Source organism: Lepus europaeus, chromosome 23 (genome assembly GCF_033115175.1).
Source record: "Lepus europaeus isolate LE1 chromosome 23, mLepTim1.pri, whole genome shotgun sequence".
Classification (NCBI taxonomy): Eukaryota; Metazoa; Chordata; class Mammalia; order Lagomorpha; family Leporidae; genus Lepus; species Lepus europaeus.
The window spans coordinates 23,376,488-23,404,019 of record NC_084849.1 but is presented as its reverse complement, the minus strand read 5'-3'; the positions used below and the strand labels follow the sequence as shown (position 1 = coordinate 23,404,019).

At 55.1% G+C, this 27,532-nt stretch overlaps 1 protein-coding gene across 1 annotated transcript; it reads left to right on the top strand.

Annotated features, from left to right (window-relative positions):
- Positions 1–58: 58 nt before the first annotated feature.
- On the top strand, positions 59–20,855 carry SF3A1 (splicing factor 3a subunit 1). The gene is made up of 16 exons (XM_062182155.1): positions 59–232; positions 2,874–2,995; positions 8,631–8,838; positions 9,939–10,196; positions 12,665–12,739; positions 13,401–13,551; positions 13,860–14,053; positions 14,903–15,020; positions 15,284–15,469; positions 16,043–16,164; positions 16,267–16,512; positions 17,357–17,564; positions 17,975–18,129; positions 19,413–19,514; positions 19,625–19,696; positions 20,389–20,855. The coding sequence occupies exons 1-16, from the start codon at positions 170–172 to the stop codon at positions 20,488–20,490; spliced, it is 2,382 nt and encodes a 793-aa protein (XP_062038139.1). The 5' UTR covers positions 59–169; the 3' UTR covers positions 20,491–20,855.
- Positions 20,856–27,532: the final 6,677 nt, after the last annotated feature.

The window sequence follows — 27,532 nt, the reverse complement described above, 5'->3', positions numbered from 1 at the left end:
GCCGGAAGTGCGTCAGCTTCGCCTCCGCGGCGACGTCCCGCTCACCGCGACGTCGCGCTCGGTCGCCGCCATCTTGCGAGCTCTTCGTACCTCCGGAGCCCGGAGGCTGTGTTCCTAGAGCAAGAGTCACCGACAACGAGGCGGGCTGGCTGCCCTGAGCGTCGCGGTCATGCCGGCCGGGCCGGTGCAGGCGGTGCCTCCGCCGCCGCCCGTGGTCGCCGAGCCCAAACAGGTACCGCGCCCCCGGCACCCCGGCTGGCAAGCCTAGGCCTCGGCCCTCCCCTCCGGCGCCGGCGCTCGTTATTTTTTGCGGGAAGAAGTGGCCGCTCTGGAGGGCTTGGCGGGCTTGGCGGGCCTGCAGATCCCAGGAGGCGGCGCGCATTTCGCGCTGCGCTGCCTTCTGGCGGCGAAATGGGCGCTCTAGGGCAGGGGTCCCCGAAGTGGTCTGGGGCCAGCAGCAGCGGCCCCGCCTGGGGGCTTTGTAGAAACGCGGACTCTCCACCGTGGATCTTCTGAACCGGAGCCTGCGTGTTCATAAGATCGCGGAGTAGTCCACTCGGGCGTGAGATGCGTCCATCGCGCCCACCCACTGGTGTGCAGCGTTTGGGCTCGGTGGTCCCCAGTCGCCGCCCACTGCCCCCCGATCTGGGTGTTAGTGCTCAGCGTCAGGTTCATCCTCACCCTGAGCCAGGTTCCGTTTCGACCGGGGTGAGTCACGATCCAGCCTTAGACGAGTGGATAGACAGGCAGAGGTGAACACACACGTGGTTATTGTCCGGTTCGCTTGTAAGCGGTAACGGTGCAAGCCAGCCTTTAAAAGCTGAGGGCAAAAGATGGCACGCAAATAATTGCCACGTGATACGCCCTATGATAAAAAGTATCACGCACACAAGTAGTTAGTTGCAGGATGGCATGATGAGCCCCGTGATAACAGTAGCAGACAGTAATGACGTCAGTGTGGCTTGCCAGGGTAGAGGGGAGATGGAGGCTGGGAGGCCCATAGGAGTGACAGGCAAATTGTTTTTATTAGGATAAGTAGTTCTCCAGGTAGGTGATTAAGAAAGGGAATTAGCAGTCTTTATGCATTCGCCGTACCAATCACCGCTTTGGGTTCATGACAGCGGGACCCTTCCCCAGGTACGTAAGTGCCTGTGTGTGTGTCTGGCGTTTCCCCAGGCCCTAGGGAAAATAGTCAAGGTGATGCCAGACAATGAGTGTGACAGACACCAGAGCAAGAGCAGCCGGGGGGAGTGAACCACAGTGTGGTTGGGAGAAAGGTGGCAGCAGGTGCGGGTCTTAGGATTTGAGCTTTTTCTTGTGGACGGTGTAGAAAAGGAAGGGTCGCAAGCTGGAGAGTGACATGTGTTTCAGAGTTTCAGCTAGGCAGGCTGTGATGTGGCCAGTCAGTAGGAGGATGAGGCATTGTGGAGATGGTGCTGGGGACCTAGCCTGGCGGGGCGGTGGAGATGGTGCTGGGGACCTAGCCTGGCGGGGCGGTGGAGATGGTGCTGGGGACCTAGCCTGGCGGGGCGGTGGAGATGGTGCTGGGGACCTAGCCTGGCGGGGCGGTGGAGATGGTGCTGGGGACCTAGCCTGGCGGGGCGGTGGAGATGGTGCTGGGGACCTAGCCTGGCGGGGCGGTGGAGATGGTGCTGGGGACCTAGCCTGGCGGGGCGGTGGGAGGGAGGAGGGGATGGCAAGCTCTCATCAAGAAAGAAATGGCAGATGGTGCCCACCAGCGTACTCCGTTGGGATCTGGTTCTGTCGTTCAGAGCTGTTAAGCTCTTCAGTCCTCAGTTTTGTCATCTGTAACGTGGGGTGGTAAGAGTACTTGCTCTACGGTGCTCTCGTGAGAGTCAAAACGATGTAAAGAGCTGGGGCTGCTCTGTGCTTGAGAAGCGGCATGCCATCGAACGTGGAGCCTAAGGAAGAGAGAGGGGCCCCAAGTTTCTGGTCCGATTGACTGGGTAGCCAAGAGGAGAGTGGTTAGCTTTGAAAGGGCCCAGTCCTGTCTCTGAGTCCGGCCTGAAGCTCTGGGACACTGGTGTGGGCAGGACTGTTGAGCCCAGCATGGGAGGGGAAGTGGAGGGCACGGCTGTGCGAGCTGAATGAGGACAAATACCGTGAAAAGAACCAAGGACAGAATTTGGGGGGTCTCCACATTGTAGGGAGCCAGTCGGGAAACTTGGGTGGAGGGAGGAGTGAGAAGGAAGGACGTGAGGATGAGGCTTTGGGGGATGCGAAGGAATGGTCCCCGGTCCCACCCGGACGACCACTGACCACCAGTGTGTGGCAGGCTGTGGGGGTGGTGTTGACCTGGGCAGGAGCCCTTGGCTGGGGATGAGCAGGCAGGGGAGGAAGTGGGCAGGAGGAGGCGGCAGGAGTTTTCTGAGCGGAGCGGCCTGGCCCTTTGTTTTACAAGGGGAAAAGCTGCTGGGGAGAGACTAAGGGATAATTGATGTTGACTGTTGCAGTGGCGTGAATGGTGGCTGAGACTGGAAGAGGAAGAGGGCAGGGGCATTCAAGGCCGAAGGAATTTCCCGTTTTCTTTATTCAACAAACAACTGACTACCCCGCATCGCACACAGTGCTGGAGGCGGGGTTGCAGCATGGCCACCTGAATATTGGAACGTGTTTCTCAGACGGTGGTCGGAGGCCTGTGTCTGAGTCACCTGGGCACTTGGTCACAGTGCGGATTCCCGGTCCCATGGAGACCGCTAGCTGCAGGGAACCAGGGAGGCTGCTCTCGTCCCAGCTTCCCCTGGGGTAGCCCGTGTCGGCGCCATGTGTTCTCGCAGACAGCATCCGGGGAAAATGGAGCCATGGGGATCCTGCCCCAAACCAAGGCCTCATTTGCTCTTCCTGTTTCACAGCCACCAGAAGAAGATGCATCTTCAAAGGAGGATTCCACCCCGTCGAAGCCCGTGGTGGGGATTATTTACCCTCCGCCCGAGGTCAGGAATATCGTTGACAAGACTGCCAGCTTCGTGGCCAGGTAACGTGGCTGCCTCTGCGTGGTGGACCAGCGGGGAGTTGGCACAGGGATGGGGTGGGGTTTACAGAGTGCTGTTGGCTCAGGCTTGCTCGTTCATCTGAAACCACAGCATGGCCGTGAGGTAGGCACCAGGCAGGCCTGGTGTCTCTGACACAGCACCCATGGCCAAGATGCGAGTCACACTCAGCTCCACAGTCCCAGGAGCTTCTGCCTCCAGAACAGGCGTGAGGACATCCCTAGAACGCTGCTGTGGTGCGGACGGTGTTTGTGTCCGTGTCGGAGCCATTGGCTTGAGGAGGAGGCAGCGGGGAGGTGACCGTTCTCCTGGTGCCAGGATGGCGCCCCACAGAGCTTCATAAGCCCCATCTGCTGAAGCGCGTAACAGGACATCTTGGGGTTGTTGAGACAGGAGAGAGGGAATGGGACTGAAAGCAGCTGAGGTGCATTGAGCAGGTGTTGCTGTCTTCCTCGGTGGCATAGACAGAGTGCCTCCCCAGCCCCATACACTACACACTCCCACACAGCCCTAGGCAGAATCTTCCTTACAGCCCCTGCATCCAGAAGGTCTACACACACCCTATTTTAGGCAGCCAGCAGGCATGTTAAGCCTTTGGATGTTTTGTTTGTCCTCATAGTTTTCTTTTTCTTTCTTTCTTTCTTTTTCTTTTTTAATGGCATAGTGACAGATCTTCTTTCATCTGCTGGTTCACTTCTTAAATGGCCACACACAATGGCCAGGGCTGGGCCAGGCTGAACCCAGGAGCCTAGAACTCCATCTGGGTCTCCCATGTGGGTAGCAGGGACCCAAGCACTTGAGCCATCTTCTGCTGCTTTCCCAGGCACATTAGCAGGGAGCTGCATCAGAAAGGGAGCAGCCAGGACTCGAACCTGCACTCCTGTATGGAATGCTGGCATCACAGGTAGTGGCTCAACCCACTGTGCCACAACATGGCCCACACCCCCAATTTTTTTTTATTCCTGTTAGTTGCAGTTGTTTTGAAGTGAGGTATCATAATAAGTCTAGATTTCTGGCTTCTTGGTGAACTAGACAGCTCCTCTCATGGAAGCAGTAGCTGGCCCTGAACAGGAGCTGCCCTCGTTGGAGGCAGCTGCCCGCCAGGGGCCACACCTTGACAGCTCCTCGAGGCAGCATCCCCATCACCATACATCACTTATCACTTCATAGATGTTCCTGCCCTTCCCAGCCTCCTGATAGATACAGAAATTGATTGTTTACCCTGCTTGGTCTGCTTTCACGAAACAACCAGGGTGATTGTGTCGATTCATCCCATCACGTTTCAAGGACTTGGCTTCATCTGGGAATTCCGTCACAAGCTGCTCTGTGCCTGACAGAACATTAGGCTGCAGCAGATTTAGGGCAGCAGGTGTTGTGCTTAAGATAAACATCTAGGGACAGGCATTTGGCACAGTGGTTAAAGAGCCACTTGGGACATTTGTATCCCATATTGGAGTGCATGAGTTCGAGCCCCTACTCCACTCCCAGTTCCAGCTACCTGCGGATGCACGCTTGGAGACAGCAGGTAACGACTCACATACTTGGGCCCTGCCACCCACATGGGGAAGCCCGATTGAGGTCTGGGCTTCTGTCTTCAGCCTGGCTCAGCCTTGGCCATTGCCGACGTGTGAGGAGTACACCAGTGATGGGGACTGTCCGTCTGTCTTTCAAATAAATAAATAAAAATAGGATAAAGATTAACTGTGTCAGCAGCACCCTTTTCCCCTGATACTCTAAAAACTGAGTAAGTAGGAAAAGAGTGCTTGGTGAAGAATCCTCTGTCTCGCTAGCAGAATAATTTCTGCCAACTGTTTCCTGTTTCCTCCTAGCCCTTGGCCTGCTTCGTAGATCCTCGAGATGCCCACAGAGGTTCTCTCACATCATGCTTTCCCCTTCTGCCCTGTGTTGCGAGCACTTCTCCGTGTTGCCCTGTGGTCTTTCCCTCTGCGGGGAGGATGCGCCGTGGCCAGGTGACGGGCCTGCCTGGCTGAGCCGTCTCCTCTGTGTTTCCTTTGAGATCACATGTGCGCATGTCCAGTGTTTCTGTTTGCCAGATGAAGCTGTGCGGAGCCTCTGAGTGTTTTCTTTCCTTTGTAGGTTGTTGCCTTAGAAGAAAGTCCTGTGTGGTACTTCACGGGCTGAAAGCATTTTTTAGAGATGTCTTGGGATCAGCATTGGGGTGCGGTGTGGTTCGACCGCTGCTTACAACGCCAGCTTCCCATTTCAGAGCACCCGTTCGAGTCTCAGCTGCTCTGCTTCCCAGCAGCTAATGTGCCTTTGGAAAGTGGCGACTGATGGCCCAAGTGCTTGGGCCCCTTGCCATTCATATGGGCCACCCAGGTGGAGTTCTAGGCTCCTGGCTTTTTGTAGCCAATTGGGCAGTAAACCATTGGATGGAAGATCTCTCTTCTCTCACTCTCACTCTCACTCTGCTTTCCAAACAAATAAGTAAATCTCATTTTTTTAAATGATAGGCCTGTAGTTTAAGGGGGAGAAAAAAAAACACTTCTTAAACATTTTGCCAAATAGCTTTCTGGTAATTTTGTGGCATCTTTTGCTGCCATGGCAATAAAAATTTTATCTGTCAAAGTTTACTTAAAAATATACACATACCCGTACCTCTAGATGTGGGTGTGAGCGCTATGGTGATTGCATTTCTGGGCATTTCTCAAATTGGCAAGCGTGAGTTTGTTCACGTTGCAGCAGAGGACAGACCAGTGTCTCGCCCTGGGACAAAGCCGGCAGGACCCGGCTTCATGTTCCCTGCCTCCTAGGAGCTCATGGAAAATACAGTAGAAGTCAGCTGAGTGTGGTTTGCCAAAAGGAATTTTTTCTCTGGGTTAGGTTTTCCCTTCCCTGTTTTTTTCCTGTCTAAAAACTGAAGTAGAAATTACCCTTGAAAAGTCCCCCTGCCTGGGTTGAGTCAGAATCATGTCTTTTCCTGCTGAGTTGTGCTCCTTGTGTTAGAGGATGTCGTTCTAGAATTCACAGTGAGCGGATCAGCAGCAGCAGAGTAGCTTGGAGGGAACAGATCTGCCTTGTGGTCGCTTCATTTTCCCGATTGTTCCCTGACGTGGTGGGGTTATGGCTTAGGAAGCAGTGATGGAGGAGACAGGCTGGGCCTTCCTCCTGCCCAGGCATCCGCTGTGTCCGGCAGCCTAGAGTAGTGGAGATGAAGTGGGCACTCGCCCTCCTCGTGTGCTCTGCCTTATGTAAGGGGGAAACGCATCTTCCCAAAGCAGGAGGTTCCGCTGGACTAGTGCACTGCCACATTGAGACCTCGTGGTGTCAGTCCAAGTACTAACCAGGCCCGACCCTGCTCAGCTTCCGAGGTCAGACGAGATCGGGCGGGTTCGGGGTGGTGTGGCCGTAGACGAGACCTCATGGTGTTGGTCACTGCACAGGAAGTGACAGGAACTTGCTGAAGTGCTAGCCCAGGTGTTGATGGCTGTCCGTGTGGTGGTACGGTAGGGGTTGCTGTGCGCAGTGTTGCCTGCAGCCTGTCTCTGGCCTCTGACAGGACCAGGGTTGCGCAGGTCTGAGGAGAGTGGAGTGACCTGGCCGGCAGCAGCCCCAGCTGGTGTGTTTGGGGCACCTTTGAGTGCAGGGTCTGGCCACAGGAATGATGGAAACACCACAGATATCCTCTTATATCAAGTCCCCTCCCATGTTTTGGAACTGGCCCCTTTCTAGCCTTCATGGGAGTAATAGCCCCTGGCATTGGCAGCTGCTGTTCAAAAAGATGTGGGCGACTCCTTGGTAATTTGATCTGCTCAGTAGTACTTCAGGGTGGAGAGGGAAGCTGGTGTTGGCTACATTTTACACAAGTTAGGAAGAGGAGTGGTAACTTGCTCTGGTAGGGATTCAGTCAGTAGTGAACCTGCAACTTGAATCTTTAAGTTTAGTGTACCGATTTAGTTTCTGATTGCCACCATTCGTTGGCAGGCCTTTGGCCTAGCAGTTACGACACCACTTGGGACATCTGCATCCCATATTGAAGTGGCTGGGTCAGGTCCCAGCTCCTCTCCCAGTTCCAGCTTTCTGCTAACGCAGACCCTGGAAAGCAGCAGGTGAGGGCCCCTGCCACTCACATGGGAGACCTGGATGGAGTTCCTGGCCTTGTCCCCAGTGAGGGGCCATTGCAGGCATTTAGGGAGTGAACCAGCAGATAGGAGCTTTCCCTGTCAACTAAATAGCATAAATACTTCTTTTTTTTTTTTTTTTTTTTTTTTAATCAGAGCTCCCCAAATAACACGCCAGGGACATTTTTTCCATCATCCTGAAGTCTCCGAGGTAGGCAGACGGGGGGCCCATCCCAGGGAGATAGAGCAGTGGAGACCAGCAGCCATCTTAGCGCCTGGTGTCTGCACGCGCTCGCTCGGCCGCACAGGTCTGAGCCGAGCAGAGCTTCCTGTGCGCACCTCCTCGGAAGCAGAGGAGGAGCTTGTAGGCAGCACTGCGACCAGGCATTAGAGCAGGTCGTCTAATTCCCGTGTGTCTCAGTCCTTCTCATCACCCACCCGGAGGGCAGAATCTCCATCTGGGGCTAGTATTTCTTCAAGCTTCTCTAACACGTGCTGTATCTCCCCTGTTAACTAAGAGAATTAGTCTCAGAAAACTTGCGGCTGAACATGACAGTATTGTTTTGTTCTCATTGTATTCACTTTTGCTTACCTTTTGTTATAAAGGGTTACTTCAAGAAGTAATATGTATCTTCCTTTTTTTAAACAGAATTTTCTTTTGACTTTATTTGTTTATTTAAAGATTTATTTATTTAAGAGGCAGAGAGAGAGGTCTTCTGTCCACTGGTTCACTCCCCAAATGGCCGTACTGGCCAGAGCTGCAACAGTCCAAAGCCAGGAGGTTCTTCCAGGTCTCCTACGCAGGTGCATGGGCCCAAGGACTTGGACCATCTTCCACCACTTTCCCAGGGCATAGCAGAGAGCTGGATTGGAAGTAGAGCAGCTGGGACTAACTGGTGCCCATATGGGATGCTAGCACTGCAGGTGGCAGCTTTACCTACTACGCCACAGCTCCAACCCTGTCTTTTTTTAAAAGACAAAAGCAGGGGTGGGTATTGTGTCATAGCATCCCATATGGACGCCAGTTCAAGTCCCGGGTGTTCCACTTTTGATCCAGCTCCCTGCTAATTCACCTAGGAAAGCAGGGATTGGGCCCCTGCACTCACATGGGAGACCTGGAAGAGGCTCCTGGCTTCTAGCTTAAGTCTGGCCCAGCCCTACCCATCAGGGTCATTTGGGGAGTGAACTAGCGGATAGAAGATCTCTCTCTCTGATCCTCCTCTCTCTCTGTCTCTGTGTGACTGCCTTTCAAATAAACAAAATGAATCTTTGAAAGGTAAAAAAAAGACAAAAGCAGTAGTGGTGGAGGTTTGGGAAGTGGCCGAATTGGCCGAGGAGCAGAACACGGTGGAGGGCCGGGGTGCACTGTGGTGGAGGAGTCTGGGCCAGCAGGCCCTGAGGCAGATGGCATTGGCTGCTGGCGCCTGGAGGCGTGAGGGGCGTGCTCATGGTGTGAGCGGTGGTGGCAGTGAAGAGGCTCGATTGGCCAGTGTTTTGTGTCTGAGCAGTCACAAGGGTTCTTTTTCCCTCCTTCCAGAAACGGGCCTGAGTTTGAAGCCAGGATACGACAGAATGAGATCAACAACCCCAAGTTCAACTTCCTGAACCCCAATGACCCTTACCATGCCTACTACCGCCACAAGGTCAGCGAGTTCAAGGAGGGGAAGGCCCAGGAGCCCTCCGCCGCCATCCCCAAGGTTATGCAGCAGCAGCAGCAGGCCACCCAGCAGCAGCTGCCCCAGAAGGTTTGGAGCTCAGCCCCTCCCCAGCACTTCCCCAGGGCCAAGAGGGAGGCGAGCAGGGGACGGGTGCGTGATTAACTGTGCGGGAGAGACGTGAAGCTGTTAGCCACCTTATACAGGCAGACCGTAGGGTCTCTCCGAGAGGTCCCAGTGACAGTTGGCATTCCCTGAGCCCTGCTCCCCAGGATCCACGATCAGTGCCCTAGGAGAGTGTCCGTGACTTCCCAGGGGTTGCGTGAGGTCGGCAGAGCGATTCTTTGACAGATGAGGGGTTGGGGAGTGTAGCTACCCAAGGCTTTGACCGTGAGTGCTGTGGTATGGGAAGGACCTACCTGGCTTTGCTGAAGGGAGCAGTGGGGCCTGTGGGCCCTCCTTGTGCCGTCCCTTCCCTTCAGTCTTTCCCAGGGCCCTTCCCTCTGACCGCCGTGCTGCCAGCCTCCCTGGGCTGGGCTCAGGAGGCTTGAAGCCGGCCCTAGGGACTGTTAAGCTGTGAATGAAGGCAGGAAGGGCCAGCATGCTTTGCCTCCTGTGTGGAACTGGACTGGTCCCTTCACCTTGCTGTACTCCGAACCGTGGTGGAGAAGGCAGCCCCTTGTTTTGCAGTGGGATATAAAGGCTGAAGTCGGGTTCTAAGACCTTGCATTGCAACTTCCTGCTCCGAGGGCCTCAGGCTGCCTCCGTGTCCTCATTTGTAAGGCGGATTCACGGTACCTGATTTATCACCTTGTGGTCCATGTGGAGCTATAGAAGCACTTTGCACACTGGGATTCTCTGTGTGTACGTGCTCCTTGATGCATTTCCATCCCCCTTGCGTGGGCTTTAATAAGCCATGTTCCTGTCAACTCTTCCACCACCCATTTTAGCCCTCGGTTTCAGGGCAGGAGAGAGATACAGGCAGCTAGTTAAAGCTGTTCAGGAAGTTGAGGCCATGGTTGGCTGAGAAATTGATGTTCTTCTGAGTTAGAGCACTCTCATGCCAAATACCAGTGCTGTGTGCGTGAGAACGGACACACAGGGCCCACAGCTCTCCTGCTCAGCCGCGTTCCTCCCTCGCTCCCTGGAGCCAGTGCATCCCTGTGCCTTACACTCTTTCTGGGTCTTAGGTCCAGGCTCAGGTGATCCAAGAGACCATCGTGCCCAAAGAACCGCCTCCTGAGTTTGAGTTCATCGCCGACCCTCCTTCCATCTCAGCCTTCGACCTGGATGTGGTGAAGCTCACAGCCCAGTTTGTGGCTAGGAACGGGCGCCAGTTCCTGACCCAGCTGATGCAGAAGGAGCAGCGCAACTACCAGTTTGACTTCCTCCGCCCGCAGCACAGCCTCTTCAACTACTTCACGAAGCTGGTGGAGCAGTATACCAAGGTGCCTGCGTGGGCTGGGCCGCTGGGCCCGGGAAGGAGGGCGTCTTACCTCTGGGAGCACTCAGTCCACGAGGGCATGGCTTCTCTGGGGCAGCTGAGCAAACCCAGCTGAGGAAACGTGAAATCTGTAGATTTATTCAGTTTTTCCTTTAAATGCAAAACAAACTACTTTTTCTACATAGCAGTGTACCTGAGTTCAATGCCAGCTCCAGCTCGTGTCTCTTGCTAATGCAGACCCTGAGAGGCAGCACCGGTGACTCAAGTACTCGGGCTCCGGCCACCCATGTGGAGACCTGGTTTGAGCTCCTGGCCTAGCTCTGGCCATCATGGGCATTTGGAGAGAACCAGTGGGATAGGAGCTTCCTTTCTGTCTCTGCTTCTGAATTAAATAAATTATTTTTTAAAATGTTGTATCCTAACAATACTGGTAATTAAAATCATCAGATCTTTAATTCATTGCAAAGGAAATCAGTAACAATTGGTTTTCTTGCTACATTTTTTAAGAGATTTGTATATTTGAAAGAGAGCGAGATCATCCATCCACTGATAGACTCCCCAGATGGCTGCAGTGGCTGGCCCTGGGGCAGACAGAAGCTAGGAGCTTCTTCCAGATCTTTCCTGTGAGTGGCATGAGCCATTTTCCACTGCTTTTCCAAGCTAGTAGCAGAGAGCTGGGTTGGAAGTAGAGCGGCAGGGACTTTAACAGGTACCTGTATGGGATGCTGTATTGCAGGAAGTGGCCTTATTCTCTGTGTACCACACTGGCCCCACTTGCTACACTTAGTGGAGGTTGTTTTCCTTCTCACTTCAGGGGGTGATCTGCACATCTGTTCTTGGTATCCACCAACAATGTAAGAAAAGTCTAACTTGAGGCTGGCGCCGTGGCTCAATAGGCTAATCCTCCTCCTGCGGCGCCGGCACACCGGGTTCTAGTCCCAGTCGGGGCACTGGATTCTGTCTTGGTTGCTCCTCTTCCAGTCCAGCTCTCTGCTGTGGCCCGGGAGTGCAGTGGAGGATGGTCCAAGTGCTTGGGCCCTGCACCCGCATGAGAGACCAGGAGAAGCACCTGGCTCCTGGCTTCGGATGGGCGTGGCTCCGGCTGCAGCGGCCATTGGAGGGTGAACCAAAAAAGGAAGACCTTTCTCTCTGTCTCCCTCTCTCTCTCACTGTCCACTCTGCCTGTCAAAAAAAAAGTCTAACTTGAAAGGACTCGGATTTTCTCCAGGTTCAGTCATACTAATATAACTATATAATATATATGCTAATATAATATATAACTAGAAAGAACTGTAAAGATATGTGTGTTTAGAAAATAACCAAATCTAGGAGCCATGAAGGTAGCTGAAGTAACCGTTATTGAAGGCCAGAGGGTGGCTATAAATGCACAGTGTCGGTTTTAAGTGGCCCTGGGTTCATTTCTCCTGGTGGACTTTACAGTGTTAAAGGTCTCCAGATCCCTTTTTGTTTACTTTTATTTACTTATTAGAGATCCCACCTGCTGGCTTATTCCCCAAATAACCTGCAACGAAACTGGGAGCCAGGAACCCAATCCTGATCTCCCACATGGGTGGCGAGAGCTCAGTTATTTGAGCCACCATTGTGCCTCACAGGGTCTCCATTAGCCAGAAACCAGAGTCAGGAGGCAGACCCAGGTCTCAAACCCACCAGGTACTTTGGTGTGGGAAGGGGGTGTCTTAATTGGCATCTTTACAGCTAGGCTAAGTGCCCGCTCCCAGAACCCTCTTCATTCTGTTGCTTTCCGGGTTCTTTCCTTCACCTTGAGTGTTGGTGTAACTTGAGGGCACAGGTGTGTCTTGAGCCATGGAAGACTTGGAGCAGATGCATCCCGGAGTAGAGGTAGTGAGAGTGGTAGGGCTGGGCCACTTTGCTTAGAACACAGGCTGTGTGCGCTCTTTCAGTAAATGGGCACTGAGAGTCAGCCAGCACTTAGGGTGCTGGGATGTAACTGAACAGAGCCCCAGTTCCTGTCCTAGTGGAATCTCTAGCTTAGTGAGGAGGAGACAAGTGCAAGTGCCCATGTGCCTCAGATGGTGCTGAACACCGTGGGGAAGAAGGCGGGGTGGGCGGTGGGGCAGGAGGGAGGGGTGCTCCATGGAGTCAGCGGTAGCCTGAGGAGCACTTGCAGAGGGACCGGAGCAGGTGGGTCTCCTGAGAGCAGCCGTGTTCTGGGTGGTCTACCAGACTTTGAATACATTTTCCTGCTAATCCTTGGAATGACCTTTGTAAGTCGACGGTGCTGCCTTTAGGTGGGGTTGTTGCTATTTTATAGATGGAATCCAAGTTCCTAGGGCTGAGTAACTTGGCCAAAGCCCCACAGCCAGCTGGAGCTGGGATTGGGACCCAGAATCCCCCGCTTTCCCGTCTCCTGCACCTGAGCCCAGGCCAAGAAGGCCCCTTCTTTGTCCCTGGTTGACATGGCTGACAGAGGCTTTAACTCTTACGTTTCAGATTCTGATTCCACCCAAAGGCTTATTTACAAAGCTCAAGAAAGAGGCTGAAAACCCCCGAGAAGTTTTGGATCAGGTAAACTCGGTGTAATTTCTTGCAAGCAGTCACTAATGGTGCGAGCTCCACCACATGAGATCCGTTTGGTGCTTGGACACAGGCTGAGCGGCAGCGCCCTGTTCCGCTCCAGGCTTGGAATGCTGGGGTGAAAGGCCTTGTGGCCACAGAACCAAAGAAACCCGGATCCCCCGTGTTTCCCAGCATGGCACCGCTTTCTGTTCCATTGTCGGCTTCAGCAGAGCTCCCTCCCTCTTCTCTGTCTCAAAGGCCACCCCGGCCCTCCAGTGGCAGATGCCCTTTGAAGCCCCAGGTTGTCAGTCCTGGAGGCACATTGGTGCTGGCTGGTTTTAATTGCTATGTGAAGGCTTCTGTTTCTCCCACTGCTGCCTCTCTTGAGGCCACAGACTTCCTGGAGGTTTTGCCACCCTGGGAGGCCTGAGCTCCTTGCCAACTCAAGCAGAAATCTTGGGTCCCAGATGGAGGGTTTCTGTAGCATTTAGAATTTCCCCATCCTGTCCAGACTCTGGGCGCGCTGTAGTTTGCTTCAGGAAGTTTGCTTTGCGGGCAGAGGAGCATCCTGCTCTTAAGGAGTTGCTGGCTTTGGTGGAGGCCCTGGAGGTTGGAGCCGCCCTGGGGGCTGAGCCACCCACCTCTGCCATGCTGTTGCCCTTCCCTGCAGGTGTGTTACCGGGTGGAGTGGGCCAAGTTCCAGGAGCGCGAGAGGAAGAAGGAGGAAGAGGAGAAGGAGAAGGAGCGGGTGGCCTATGCTCAGATTGACTGGCATGATTTTGTGGTGGTGGAAACAGTGGACTTCCAGCCCAATGAGCAAGGTAGGTGTGAGGAGAGCCTCCAGACGGGAGCCAGGAGCTCGGAGCCGGCCTCGCCCTGGAGACCTGGTGGACGTGTTCCCTGGGAGCAGTGGGATCCCCAGCGGCTTTTTCAGTGTCTGTCTCCTCTCTGTTGCTGGAAGACTTCATTTCTACCGCTTGGCCTGAACTAAATCCTGTTCACCAGATCGTGCTGGGCGTCTGAGGGCAGAGAAATCGGACACATCCCCGAGCTCCCGCCTCCACACAGATGGGGCAAAGGGGTGGCCTTTGGCAGGGCAGCGCTTTGACTTGGGCTCACCCTGTTCCAGGGAACTTCCCTCCCCCCACCACGCCGGAGGAGCTGGGTGCCCGCATCCTCATTCAGGAGCGATACGAGAAGTTCGGGGAGAGCGAGGAGGTCGAGATGGAGGTGGAGTCTGATGAGGAGGATGAGAAACAGGAGAAGGCAGAGGAGCCTCCTTCCCAGCTGGACCAGGACACCCAGGTGCAAGACATGGATGAGGTGAGCTCCTGGGCGGGCCTGCGGCTGACCTCGCAGGTGACCTCTCCCCTGCAGCTCCCGGCGGTCGGGCTGACGTCCACCAGGACCAGCGATGGCCCGGGAGGTGCAGGCCCGGCACGAGGCTAGGCAGCTGCTCAAGCCCAGGCAACTCGGAGCCTCTTTGCAGCTCTGAAAACAGGTTCATTCACAGGCCAGGATCTAGAAGCTGTGCCGACCCTGTTCTGTGGCCTTCCCCTGACCCAGAGGCACTGCGCTTCCTGCCCCACTGCAGCCCTCGCCTAGGAGCTCCCTGCGTCACCCCGAGCTCTTAGCCAGCCCCGGATGATCAGCAGCTCCAGAGCTGTTCTAAACGTGGTGTGCACTCCTTCCAGACGGCCCTACCCGCTGCAGCCCGGGCCTTCCGAGCAGCATAGTCTCCAGAGCTACCCTGCTCTCCTCCCTCCAAAAAGAATTTGTGTGCAGCCCGAGAAGAAAGGGCCCCTGTGTCTGTGGGAATTGACTTTTTCGCTCCCTCCCAGCATTGCCCTGTGCGCGGCTGCATTGAGTACTGACTCACCCCGACACCCCTCCCCAGTGTGTGAAGTGCCCTTGGCCTCTTGGGACTGCCGGTGCCAACTGCTGGAAGTGCCTGGGAGGAGTGCTAGCGCATGGCCCCCAGCGCTCCCATTCATGCTGTGAGGAAGCAGCTTGGCCGGCTGCCGCTGGCCTCGGCTGCCCTGGGAGGCTGAGCACGTGGACACGGCCTGGCAGGGGCCAAGACTCCTTGCTGTCCTCAGGGCTTCCGGGGCTTAGCCACAGGGAGGTGGCTCTTGTGCCCTCTCTGAGACCTACCACGGCTTTGCGTTTCAGGGTTCAGATGATGAAGAAGAAGGGCAGAAAGTGCCCCCACCTCCAGAGACGCCCATGCCTCCACCTCTGCCCCCAACTCCAGACCAAGTCATCGTCCGCAAAGACTATGATCCCAAAGGTATGGCCTGCTCCCAGTCCTGAGCTGCCTGTAGATCTTGTGTGCCCTGCTTGTTCCATAGACCGGGAGGTCTTAAGGCAGCTCTTGTACAAGCGCTGATCGCCTTCTCTAGGACAGGCCTCGTCAGTTTTGGTGCCCTGGTGCCAGGCTCGAGGGTGGCACTGAGTTGCTGTGTCTCACTTGAATGATGCGTGAATGAAACACCACCTCTTCACCAGGCCACACCCCGTCCCTCAGTGTTCTCAGAAGTCTTTTCCTTTTAGCTTCCAAGCCCCTGCCTCCAGCCCCTGCCCCGGATGAGTATCTCGTGTCTCCCATCACGGGGGAGAAGATCCCTGCCAGCAAGATGCAGGAACACATGCGCATCGGGCTTCTTGACCCCCGCTGGCTGGAGCAGCGGGATCGCTCCATCCGCGAGAAGCAGAGCGACGACGAGGTGTACGCGCCAGGTGAGCTGGGGGCCCCTGCACAGCCCGTGGCAGTCTGCAGGTCGCAGTCGCCTTGCTTTAAGCAAACAGGAAGCAGTGATTGTGGCTACCAGCAGCTTTTGGGGGTAGATGAAGCCTTCTGTGCTACACGGGCGCTCTCCCTTGGAATGTTCCAGAGGCAGGCGCTGGTATAGATGATGGGCCCCTTACGGCTAGGAGGGGTGCTCCCTCCCATGCCCTAGCATGAGGACGCTGGTGGCTGGGACACCGAGCTCCTTGGGGAGCAGCACCGTAGGGAGGGTGTTGTGGCAGCAGGGGACCAGGCTGTTCGTCCTGACTGCTGCTCAGTCGTCTTGGCATCCTGTCCTCGCAGTTGCTTTCTCTGGCCCCCCTTCCTGTGTGAGCCAGGGATCGGACATGCGCTGGGTGTTCAGGCGTAGGGCGACTGGACAGCCTTCCCCAGCGCATGGGCGTGCTGTGCTGGGGCCAGAGCTTGCCGCTCTGCCCTGCGCACGAGGCACGTTGCTGCCTTGTCAGCAGGCACTGAGTTCAGTTCTCATCCCTGCCGCCTGCCCCCATGGTGACTGCCTGCAGGTCTGGACATTGAGAGCAGCTTGAAGCAGCTGGCTGAGCGGCGAACTGACATCTTCGGTGTTGAGGAAACGGCCATCGGGAAGAAGATCGGCGAGGAGGAGATCCAGAAGCCGGAGGAGAAGGTGCGGCTGCAGGGGATCCTGGTGCCCTCCCTGCCCCTGGTCTGCCCCATTCGGGCTTGGTCCCAGGAGTCCTGACGATCTCTGATTTGCCTTCCCTGGCAGGTGACCTGGGATGGCCACTCGGGCAGCATGGCCCGCACTCAGCAGGCCGCGCAGGCCAACATCACCCTCCAGGAGCAGATTGAGGCCATCCACAAGGCCAAGGGCCTGGTGCCAGAGGACGACACCAAAGAGAAGATTGGCCCCAGCAAGCCCAATGAGATCCCCCAGCAGCCGCCACCTCCGTCTTCCGCCACCAACATCCCCAGCTCAGCCCCACCCATCACTTCAGTGCCTCGCCCACCCGCGGTAAGCCAGCAGCCAGCCTGTGACTCACTTTAAGATTTATTTATTTATTTATTTGAAAGGCAGAGTTACACAGAGAGAAGGAGAGGCAGAGAGAGAGAGGTCTTCATCTGCTGGTTCACTCCCCAATTGGCTGTAACGGCCATAATGCACTGATCCGAAGCCAGGAGCCAGGAGCTTCTTCCAGGTCTCCCACGTGGGTGCAGGGGCCCAAGGACTTGGACCATCTTCTACTGCCTTCCCAGGCCACAGCAGAGAGCTGAATGGGAAGTGGAGCAGCAGGGACTCGAACCAGCGCCCATGTGGGATGCCAGCACCGCAGGCGGTGGCTTTACCTGCTGTGCCACAGTGCCGGCCCCTGTAATTGACTTTTTAGAGTTCAGTCCCTGGGGTTGAATTCTGCTGAGAGTGGCTGCTCTTTAACAGCAATTCTGAGTGCTCGCGAGTCAAGTTAAAAGAAAAAGAATCCTTTAAATGGAGCACCTCGAACCCAGTCTTCCATCCACAGAGGAAGAGTGGGACGGGGAGGGAGGGAGTGGCAGGTGAGGGGCAGATCTGAGGTAGAGACGGGCCCCAGGGCTTCCTGCGTCTCAGCCCTGCTGGCCTCCAGGAGGCTGAGTCAGGGTCAGTGATTGACTCCGGTCATCTGAGTCCCGCGTGGAGAAAGTGGCCCTGGTTCTGTCGTTGCAGAGTTTCTTTCCGACGCCCAGTGTGAGACTGCAGTCTCTGGGCCACGTGGGGCAGAATCGGAGCTGTCCAGCGCCCGTTCTCAGAGCTCCGGGTGGCTCACTGCCAGCTGCACGTGCCCTTGGCTTCCTGTGACCTCTGGGTCTCTTCCTTCTCACAGATGCCACCTCCCGTCCGCACTACAGTTGTGTCTGCGGTACCTGTCATGCCCCGGCCCCCGATGGCATCTGTGGTCCGGCTGCCCCCGGGCTCAGTGATTGCGCCCATGCCACCCATCATCCATGCACCCAGGATCAATGTGGTGCCCATGCCTCCCTCAGCACCTCCTATCATGGCACCCCGGCCACCGCCCATGATCGTGCCAACAGGTCAGTGTGTTGTGTTGCTCTTGTGGCCATCGGGTTGGGCTGCAGGCCAAGTGTTGTCTGCAGAGCAGTGGCTGCTGGGAGTAGTGCCAGCTCTTCAGCTGGGTGTGCGGCCCAGTGGAGCAGTAGGGGCCGCAGCTCCTGGGGGAGATAGACTGAATTGTGCCTGTGCACTTGGGTCAGGCCCCAGGCAGGCGCCTGCTCCATCCATCGGTCCTGCCCTTCCTCCAGTCCCTCGCTGCACAGTCTGGGCAGCCTCCCTGGGCCCTCTGCCAGGGAGCCTGCTGGCTGCCAGACTCAGTGGAGAGTGGCACCTCCCACCTGATAGGCCAAAAACACCTCACATCCTCACTAGCCCTGAGTCCTGGGCCCCTTGCCCCCACTCACGGGTCTGTCTGTTCCTGTCCTTGCAGCCTTTGTGCCTGCTCCACCTGTGGCCCCTGTCCCAGCTCCAGCCCCAATGCCCCCTGTTCACCCTCCACCTCCCATGGAGGATGAGCCTGCCTCCAAGAAACTCAAGACAGAGGACAGTCTCATGCCCGAGGAGGAGTTCCTGCGCAGGAACAAGGTATGTGACCCCTGGGTGCTGCCTGTGGCCTGGGGTGTCTAGGGGAGGGGATCCAGTCTCACCCTAGTCACATGGTGCCCAGCTGACCTCATTCCACTCCCGTGGTGTTGGCTTCCAGGGTCTGGGTTAGCCACTGGAAGCTTTTGACTGATGGGACACCCAGTAAATGTGGGTTAACACCTAGAGGAGCTGAGTGTGATAGTGTTGGTGGTCTCCTGGTGTGGCATCTCTGGAGGCCATAGGGAGACCCAACTGCACAGGGTGCGCAGCTCTGTGAGAGGGCCTTGGACATCTGAAGCAAGCCCGGGTGTGGTTCATGAACTCAGTGTGGCCTTTCCCGCAGCCCTCACCCTTGCTGGGGCACTAGAGTAAAGGAGGGTGGGAACCGTGGTACTGCTGCACCCCAGGGAGCTGCTGGGCTCCAGTGAGGGGGCAGAAACAGCCGCAGCCCCCGATGCTTCAGTGCGTTTGACCAAATCTGTTTTCTTTCTTTCTTTCTTTTTTAAGATTTATTTATTTTTTACTTGAGAGTCAGAGTTACAGAGAGAGAGAGAGAGAGAAAAGGGGGGGGGGGGAGGTTTTCCATCCGTTGGTTCACTTCCCAATTGGCCACAACGGCCTTAACTGTGCCGATCCGAAGCCAGGAGTCAGGAGCTTCTTCTGGGTCTCCCACGCAGGTGCAGGGGCCCAAGGACTTGGGCCATCTTCTACTGCTTTCCCAGGCCATAGCAGAGAGCTGGATGGGAAGTGGAGCAGCTGGGACCAGAACCGGCGCCCACATGGAATGCCGGCACTCCAGGCCAGGGCATCAACCCACTGCGCCACAGCGCTGGACCCCTGTTTTCTTAAGAGAGTTCCTGTTTTGGGCACTTACCGAAGTGCGAGGGTAGAGCCCAGCTCTCGGAACACTTTTCCGTGTGGTGCTCACCGCAGGGCTGTGCTGTCACTGTGATCAGCTGTTTTACAGGCAGTGCTCAGGCAGGGTGAGACCTCGTTAGTCGAGTTGGGAATCTGGGTCTGGATTTTACAGGTCACTTTTTTTTTCCACTTGTGCTTCTTGGGTGTCACAGAGCATTTTCACCCAGCCTCTTCACTTCAGCTCTAGACTCGCAGGAGGACTTTAAAACTGAAAGCACATCCTGATATGGGAGTGTGACTTGTGCAGTATCACAGGTGTGTCAGTAGAGAATCAGGCCGGAAGCCAGGTGCCCTCGGGATGGCAGAACGTAGTTCCTGATTGGCTCAGGGGTCCCCAGGCATAATGATCCCCTTCTGTTTTGCAGGGTCCAGTGTCCATCAAAGTCCAGGTGCCCAACATGCAGGATAAGACGGAATGGAAGCTGAATGGGCAGGTGCTGGTCTTCACCTTGCCTCTCACAGACCAGGTAGGGGTTGCTGCCACCAGCGGTATCACGTGCATGGGGACCAAGGGTTCAAGGGACAGCTTCCTTCTGGCCTTCGCAAGGGGGTGAATGACCTCTCCTTGGCCCCACAGGTCTCTGTCATCAAAGTGAAGATTCACGAAGCTACAGGCATGCCTGCAGGAAAACAGAAACTGCAGTACGAGGTGCGTCAGAGCGTGCCAGTCCCTTCCCTTAGGTCCCAACACCTGCTGTGCCAGAAGCTAAGTCCCCCATGCACAGGGAGATGGGGAATGATCCTCTGAGTCGTCCCGGAAGTGAAGGTGCTGGCGGGGGGTGCCAGGGCTGGAGAGCGTGCCAGTGTGAGGCTCCGGCAGTCCATCTTGTGTGGAGTCCAGGGAACCCTCTGCCCCGAGGACTGGGGACAGGGATCTGGGGGTGTGCCTCGGGAGTGCTGTGCTGGGTCATGGACCCAGAGCTGAGGCCATCCCAGCCAGGGCGACCTCAGGTGGTATAGTCCAGCTTTGCCTGCTTCCTGGTGGGTCACATAGTAGTGCTGTGTTCACCTTTTTGGACTTGACCAAATCCCACCTTGGGCTTCAGTTTCCTCTTGTAAAGCGTGGCTGTTGCTCACGTGGTCTCCAAAGGTCTCCATGGCCTTGGTCGGGCCAGTTTCTTGGGAAGTTGACAAAGGAGAAGAGCATCCATCAGTTGATTGGAAGGAAGGAAAAAGCATTCTGGGTAGAGCCAGAGCCCTTCAGTCCCTTGCCCCCTGCCTTCCCTCAAGCCCTCACGTTTGCTAGGTGTGCAGTGCAAATGGACAGACTTCGGGGTTGGGAGGCTACATTGTGTGTCCGAGGCCAGGGACCTCACACGAAGGCGCACTGTCTCTTTCCAGGGCATCTTCATCAAGGATTCCAACTCGCTGGCTTACTACAACATGGCCAATGGCGCCATCATCCACCTGGCCCTCAAGGAGAGAGGCGGCAGGAAGAAGTAGAAGAGAGAAACCTGCTGTCAGGTCCCTGCTGTTTTGTGTCTCCTGTCCCCAGCTCCAGCCCTAGACACACAGGCCCTCTCCGGACATTCAGAATGTCCTGCCGAATTTCATTCCCCAGACTCCTTCCCACGTTAGTAATAGTAGCAAGACTTTGAAGCTACTCCCCGGGACCCCATTGTGTTAGGGTCTTGATTTGAAGGCACTCATTAGTTGGAGCTGAGATCCAGGGATGGGGTACAGGATAGGTGCATTGTGCCAAGAGGCACTTGGCTGATTGAGTATGGTTGTTATGGTCATTAATGATTTTCGTATTTTGCTGTGGTCTAATAAACTTCTTGGATCTTTCTTGTGAAATCGGTGTAATGAGACTTGTCTCTTGGCCCAGGCAGTGGGAAACTTGGCACAGCGCCACGTGGCTCCTCTGCACTAAGGATTCCTAGGGTTTGTAACTTGCCGCCATCATATCTTTTGTGTAATAGAATCTTCTTAAGCTTTTCAGAAGTGTTTTATTGTGTTGTCCTTGGAAAACTGGACTGGAGTCCTGCAAAGGTGTAGCCCAGTGTGTTTAACAGATTCACACAGGACGCCTTCAGCATGCCATGGACCACAGAACAAGGATGGTAATGTGGCTCTTGGTCCCTGGGGAGCAGTGACACGTGCAGGCCAGGGTCACCCGTCACCTGACTGATTCTGTGGCCCTGAGTAAGTGCCTTGCCTGTTGAGAGCACAGGGATATGGAGAGATTTCTTTAAAATGTATTTATTTATTCAGAAGTCAGGGCAACAGGAGAGGGAGAGAAAGAAATCTTTCATTGGCTAGTTCACTCCCCAAAATGGCCTCAACAGCCATGTCTGGGCCAGACTGAAGCCAGGAGCCAGGAGCTCCATGCAGTTCCTCCACATGGTTGGCGGGGGCCCAGTTTGAGTCCTCATCTGGCGCCTTCCCAGGCTCATCAGCAGGAAGCTGCATTGGAAGCAGAGTGGCCGAGACTTGAACTGGTGCTCTGATATATGCGATGCTGGTGTCACAGGCAGCGGCTTCGCTCTGCACCATGCATATTTATTTAGTGAATTTTTAATTGTGCCAAGATATGTACTGCTGTAGGAATTTTATAAAATTTCATTTATTCCATACTGGTTTTTTTCTTTCAAGATTTATTTATTTATTTGAAAGACAGTTGAGGAGAGGCAAAGGCAGAGAGAGAGGAGAGAGAAGTCTTCCATCCATTGGTTCACTCCCCAAATGACAGCAACAGATGGAGCTGCGCCGATCTGAAGCCAGGAGTCAGGAGCTTCTTCTGGGTCTCCCATGTGGGTGCAGGGGCCCAAGGACTTGGGTAATCTCTACTGCTTTCCCAGGCCATAGCAGAGAGCTGGATTGGAAGTGGAATAGCCAGGGCTTGAACCAGCGCTCGTATGGGATGCAAGCACTGCGGGCGGCAGCTTTACCCCCTTCACCACAGCACTGGCCCTGTTATTCTGTTTTAAAGTCCTTTAATAATTTAACTCTCATAACCCTTGTATGAGTCCTCCTCTAACACATGCGTTTACTGAGGCACAGAGAGGGTGAGTCACATTCCTACAGTCACACAGTACAGAGATGACGAGAACGTGTGTAAAGCGTTCGTTACCAGCTCCCTGAGCACGTCGGGCCAAACACAGGCTCTTGTTTTGGAGTTAGCCGCCACAGGGAGGGAGGCTCTGCTGTGGCTGTCCAGAGCCTGCTGATAGCTCTCCTGTTGTCGTTCTAAAGAGAAGGCAGAGAAGGAGAGAAGAGGTCTTCCACCCACTGGTTCACTCCCCAAGTGGCTTCAACAGCCGGAGCTGGGCCAGGCTGGAGCCGGGAGCTTCTTCCGGGTCTCCCACACGGTTGCAGGGGCCCAAGGATTTGGGCCAACATCCACTGCTTTCCCAGGCCACAGCAGAGAGCTGGATCAGAAGTGGAGCAGCCGGGACATGAACCAGTGCCCATATGGGATGCCGGCACTGCGCGTGGTGGCTTTACCTGCTGCACCATGGCACTGGCCCTGATTACTGGTTTTGAGAATAAAGCTCACTTCCTGCTTCGTCTCACATGTGTAACTGCTGGGCCCCCAGTGCCCCAGTGCCTTGCATTTGCTTTCCCCCTCCTGGCTGCACCATCAGGTCATCTCACAGCACCCTCAACCAGGCTCAAAGCTTCCAACTCCGAAACCCAGGGCTCAGGCAGCCTCTGCAGTGCGGGTTGTGTGGCTCCTTTATAAACGGCTGGATCCTTACACTGTTACTTTGTTGATGAGATGTCATTTCTCACCCTCTCTGATGTCACTCCTCCCCTCACTAACACTTGTGTCCAGTCTGGTCGCTAGAAGTTTGCCCTGGGCCCAGAGCCAGAATGGCTTCCTGAGTGGGCTTCAAGGTCTGGGTACCTAAATCGGTCCACTGCGGGGTGCTTCTCCGTGGCTAACACCAAGAAACTCCCTGAGCACCACTTGGGTCTGGTTCTGAGAGGGAAGGGGGTCAGGAGATGCTCCAAGCCCTGCTCTCTGGGAGTCAGTGCTCAGGGCACTCAAATCTGCAGACTGGCAGACCCCCCGGGGCCTCCTGGGCTCAGGCTGTGACTGCAGGCCAGGAATGCTGCTGGGCGGAATGTGAGTGAATGGGCCCTTTGAGCCGCCCTCGGGCAAGCATGCCCTGTTTCCCGGAACTCCTGAATGAACATCTGTCCTGGCCCAGTCATAGGAGGCCCACTGACCACGAGTCCTTGTGACCACCAGTGGCCCAGCATGCAGCCCGGTACCACACTGCCTGTAAGGAGCACCTTGCTGTGTTCAGAGCTGTTTGCTCAACTTGGCTGATTCTTGCTGCAACCTCCTGAGGATGATCTGCTCCGTGTCTGTGTGTCTGTGTCTGTGTGTGTGTGTGTGTGTGAATTGAAAGACAGAGGGGCCTGTGATGGAACACAGAAGGTGAAGCCAGCATTTGCAACAGTGGCATCCCATATAAGGGCCAGTTCGCATCCTGCCTGCTCTACTTCCAGTCCAGCTACCACGCCTAGGAAAGCACACCTGCCACCCACGTGGGAGACCCGGATGGAATTCTTTTTTAAAAAGGAAAAAGTTATGGGACAGAGATCTCTTCATTCCCCAAATGTCCACAACACCCAGGACTGGCCAGGCGCAGACAGGAGCTATGAACTCAATCCAGGCCTCACCCGGGGGCAGGGACGCAGTGAGTCATCACCTGCCTCTCCTGAGGATGGCCATCAGCAGGAAGCTGGAGTCAGAGTGGTGTCGGGACTCAACCCCAGGCCCTCTGCCGTGGCTCGTGAGTATCCCGAGTGGCAGCTTAACCACAGTGCCAAACACCCAGGCCTGACCCAATTTTAGAATGAGTGGCGTGCTCCAGGTCACATGGGTGGCAAGCCCTTCAGAGCCTGAGCCCCTCATCTGCCGGCGACCACACTGCTCTGCCAGAGCAGAAGGAAATCGGAAGAGACGTTCCTGTTGGGGGATGCTGGCAATGGCTGACAGGCAGACTTGACCTCAGAATTGGACGGCACTGAGGGCAGAGGGTTCCGGGATGCATAGTCATTCAGGAATTTCACTTCCAGTTCTTGCTGCTTGAGACAGTACTTACAGCCCAACAGAGGCCACTGACAGCTGGGCTTTGCATTAAAGACTGCACAGAGTGGCTGTGTCAGGGCATATACTTGAGTGGAGCAGCAGTCGTAATACAAGGGTTGCCAAGAATTGAAGGGGAATATGGATTACCAAAAAACTAGACAGATTTAAAAAAAATTTTTTTTTTTGGGCAGGCAGAGTGGACAGTGAGAGAGAGACAGAGAGAAAGGTCTTCCTTTTGCCGTTGGTTCACCCTCCAGTGGCCGCCGCAGTAGGCGCGCTGCGGCCGGCGCACCGCGCTGATCCGATGGCAGGAGCCAGGTGCTTCTCCTGGTCTCCCATGGGGTGCAGGGCCCAAGGACTTGGGCCATCCTCCACTGCACTCCCTGGCCACAGCAGAGAGCTGGCCTGGAAGAGGGGCAACCGGGACAGGATCGGTGCCCCGACCGGGACTAGAACCCGGTGTGCCGGCGCCGCAAGGCGGAGGATTAGCCTATTGAGCCACGGCGCCGGCCTAAAAAAAATTTTTTTTAAGATGTATTGATTTGGCCAGTGCCGTGGCTTAACAGGCTAATCTTCCGCCTTGCGGCGCCGGCACACCGGGTTCTAGTCCCGGTTGGGGCGCCGGATTCTATCCCGGTTGCCCCTCTTCCAGGCCAGCTCTCTGCTATGGCATGGGGAAGGCAGTGGAGGATGGCCCAAGTGCTTGGGCCCTGCACCCGCATGGGAGACCAGGATAAGCACCTGGCTCCTGGCTTCAGATCAGCGCGATGCGCCGGCCGCAGCGGCCATTGGAGGGTGAACCAACGGCAAAAAGGAAGACCTTTCAAGCTCTGTCTCTCTCACTATCCACTCTGCCTGTCAAAAAAAAAAAAAAAAAAGATTTATTGATTTATCTGAAAGAGTTAGAGAGACAGAGGTCTTCCATCAGCTGATTCACTCCCCAAATGGCTGCAATGGCCGGAGCTGGGCTGATCCGAAGTCAGGAGCCTAGAGTTTCTGGGTTTCCCACGTGGGTACAGGGACCCAAGCACTTTGGCTGTCCTCCGTTGCTTGTCCAGGTGCATTAGCAGGGAGCTAGATTGGAAGTGGAGCAGCTGGGACTCAAACCAGTGCCCACATTGGATGCCAGCACTGCAGGAGGTGGCTTTACCCACTATGCCACAGTGCTGGGCCCAGATTTAAAATTTACACCAATTTAATTTTGTCCTTGCATTTCATTTTCCATGAACTTTTTGAAGTACCCTCATTTCATTTATCTCTCTAATTAAAAATTCAGAAAAGCAGGATCAGTCCTGTGATACAGTACATTAAGCAGCCCTGGCATCCCATAGGGGCGCTGGTTGAAGTCCAGGCTGCTCCACTTCCCATCCAGCTCCCAGCTGATGTGCCTGGGAAGGTGGCAGAAGATGGCCCAAGTGCTTGGGGCCCTGCACCCACATGAGAGACCCAGATGATACATCTGGCTCCTGGCTTTGGCCTGGCCTAGCCCTGGCCATTGTGGCCATTCTGGAGTGAACCAATGGATGGAAAATTGATAGATCTCTTTGTCTTTCTCTCTTTGTGTCTTTCCTCTCCTCTCTGTAACTCTGCCTTTCAAATAAATCTTAAGAAAAATAAAAAATAAAATTTTTTAAAATCTTGGGAAAGTAAGTATAATATGACTCATATTTAAGGGTATATATGAAGGCCAGCAGTGTGGCACAGTGGGTTAAGCTGCTGCTTAGGATGCCTGCATCCCATATCAGAGTGCTGGTCTGAGTGCTGGGTGCTCCACTTCCAATCCTGCTTCCCAGGGGATGGCTCAGGTAGTTGAGTTCTCGCCATCCGTATGGAAGACCAGATAGAGTTGCTGGCTCCTGGCTTCAACCCGACCCAGTCCCAGCTGTTGTGGCCATTTGGGGAGTGAACTAGTGGGTGGAAGAGCTCTGTCTCTTTATGTCATTCTGCCTTTAAAATAAATAAATAAATCTGTTCTTAAAAAGGGTGTCTTGGCCGGCGCCGCGGCTCAATAGGCTAATCCTCTGCCTTGCGGCGCCAGCACACCGGGTTCTAGTCCCGGTCGGGGCGCCGATCTTGTCCCGGTTGCCCCTCTTCCAGGCCAGCTCTCTGCTGTGGCCAGGGAGTGCAGTGGAGGATGGCCCAAGTCCTTGGGCCCTGCACCCCATGGGAGACCAGGAGAAGCACCTGGCTCCTGCCATCGGATCGGCGCGGTGCGCCGGCCGCAGTGCGCTACCGCGGCGGCCATTGGAGGGTGAACCAACGGCAAAAGGAAGACCTTTCTCTCTGTCTCTCTCTCACTGTCCACTCTGCCTGTCAAAAAAAAAAAAAAAAAAAAAAAAAAGGGTGTCTGTATCGGTACACATAACTGGCCTATAAGGTTTTCAGAGTCTGCTTGGTAAAAATACTCATAAAAGTAAGATCTTAGACAATCAGGGTACACGCTTAACCATTCTGCATTTTTTTTTAAAGCACGCAAGCTAGCCATTCTAGATACACGGGGCTGTGCAGGTCATGACGTAGGATGAGGGGATGCTCCTGATCCTTGTTCTGTCATTACAGACAAGGTACTGCTGTTGCCTCGAGCTGAGTTCAGTTCACCTTGTCAGTGCTCCCTCTCCCTGAGCTGTGGTGATGAGATTGGGACAGGTGAGTGACAGCTCCGAATGCAAGCTCCTCACCACTCACTGAACAGAGCTTCAAAAAGACTGCGTGCATCTAGAAGGAATGACGTGAGGCCGGGAGCTGCCGCCACGAGGGGAACTAGCTAGTGGATGGAACAGTAGGAGGGAGGACAGAGAAAAGGGAAAAGAAAAATGAGGTCAAGGCGCAAGTAGTTAAAAACCTCTGGATGAAACTGCTGCTGAAGTTTTAGGCCATGGGACCCACTAAATGCGGTTTTGGTTTAAGCTGTTCCAGTCGTGTTTTCTGTTCCTTGGGCCAGAAGATTCTCCATCATGGGGCCAGTGTTGTGGTGCGGTGAGCTAAGCTGTCACGTGCAGCACAGCCTTCCCATATCGGAGTGCGGGTTCAAGTCCAATCCAGCTTCCTACGAATGCTCCAGAAACGCAGCAGATGATGTTTAAGTCCTTGGGCCCCTCCCACCCAGGTTGGGAAACCAGGTGGGAGCTCCTGTCTCCTGGCTTTAGGCTGGCCTAGACCCAGCTGTTGTGGCCGTGTGAGGCGTGAACTGGCAGATGGAAGACCTCTCTATCCCTATCTTTGTCTCTATCTCTGTCTCTCTGCCTTTCAAATAACTTTTTTTTTTTAAGATTTATTTATTTATTTGGAAGGCAGAGCTACAGAGAGAGATGGAGAGACAGAGAGAGACCTTCCATCTGCTGGTTCACCCCCTAGATGGCTGCAGTGGCTGGGGCTGGACCAAGCCAAAGCCAGGATCTTCTGGGTCTCCCATGTGGGTGCAGGGGTCCAAGCACTTGG

Coding starts and splice junctions, on each gene's coding strand:
- SF3A1 (XM_062182155.1), top strand. CDS start 170: ATGCCGGCCGGGCCGGTGCAGGCGGTGCCTCCGCCGCCGCCCGTGGTC. Junction 8,839..9,938: donor AGCAGCAGCTGCCCCAGAAG/GTTTGGAGCTCA, acceptor TCTGGGTCTTAG/GTCCAGGCTCAGGTGATCCA. Junction 17,565..17,974: donor GCCCATGATCGTGCCAACAG/GTCAGTGTGTTG, acceptor CTGTCCTTGCAG/CCTTTGTGCCTGCTCCACCT.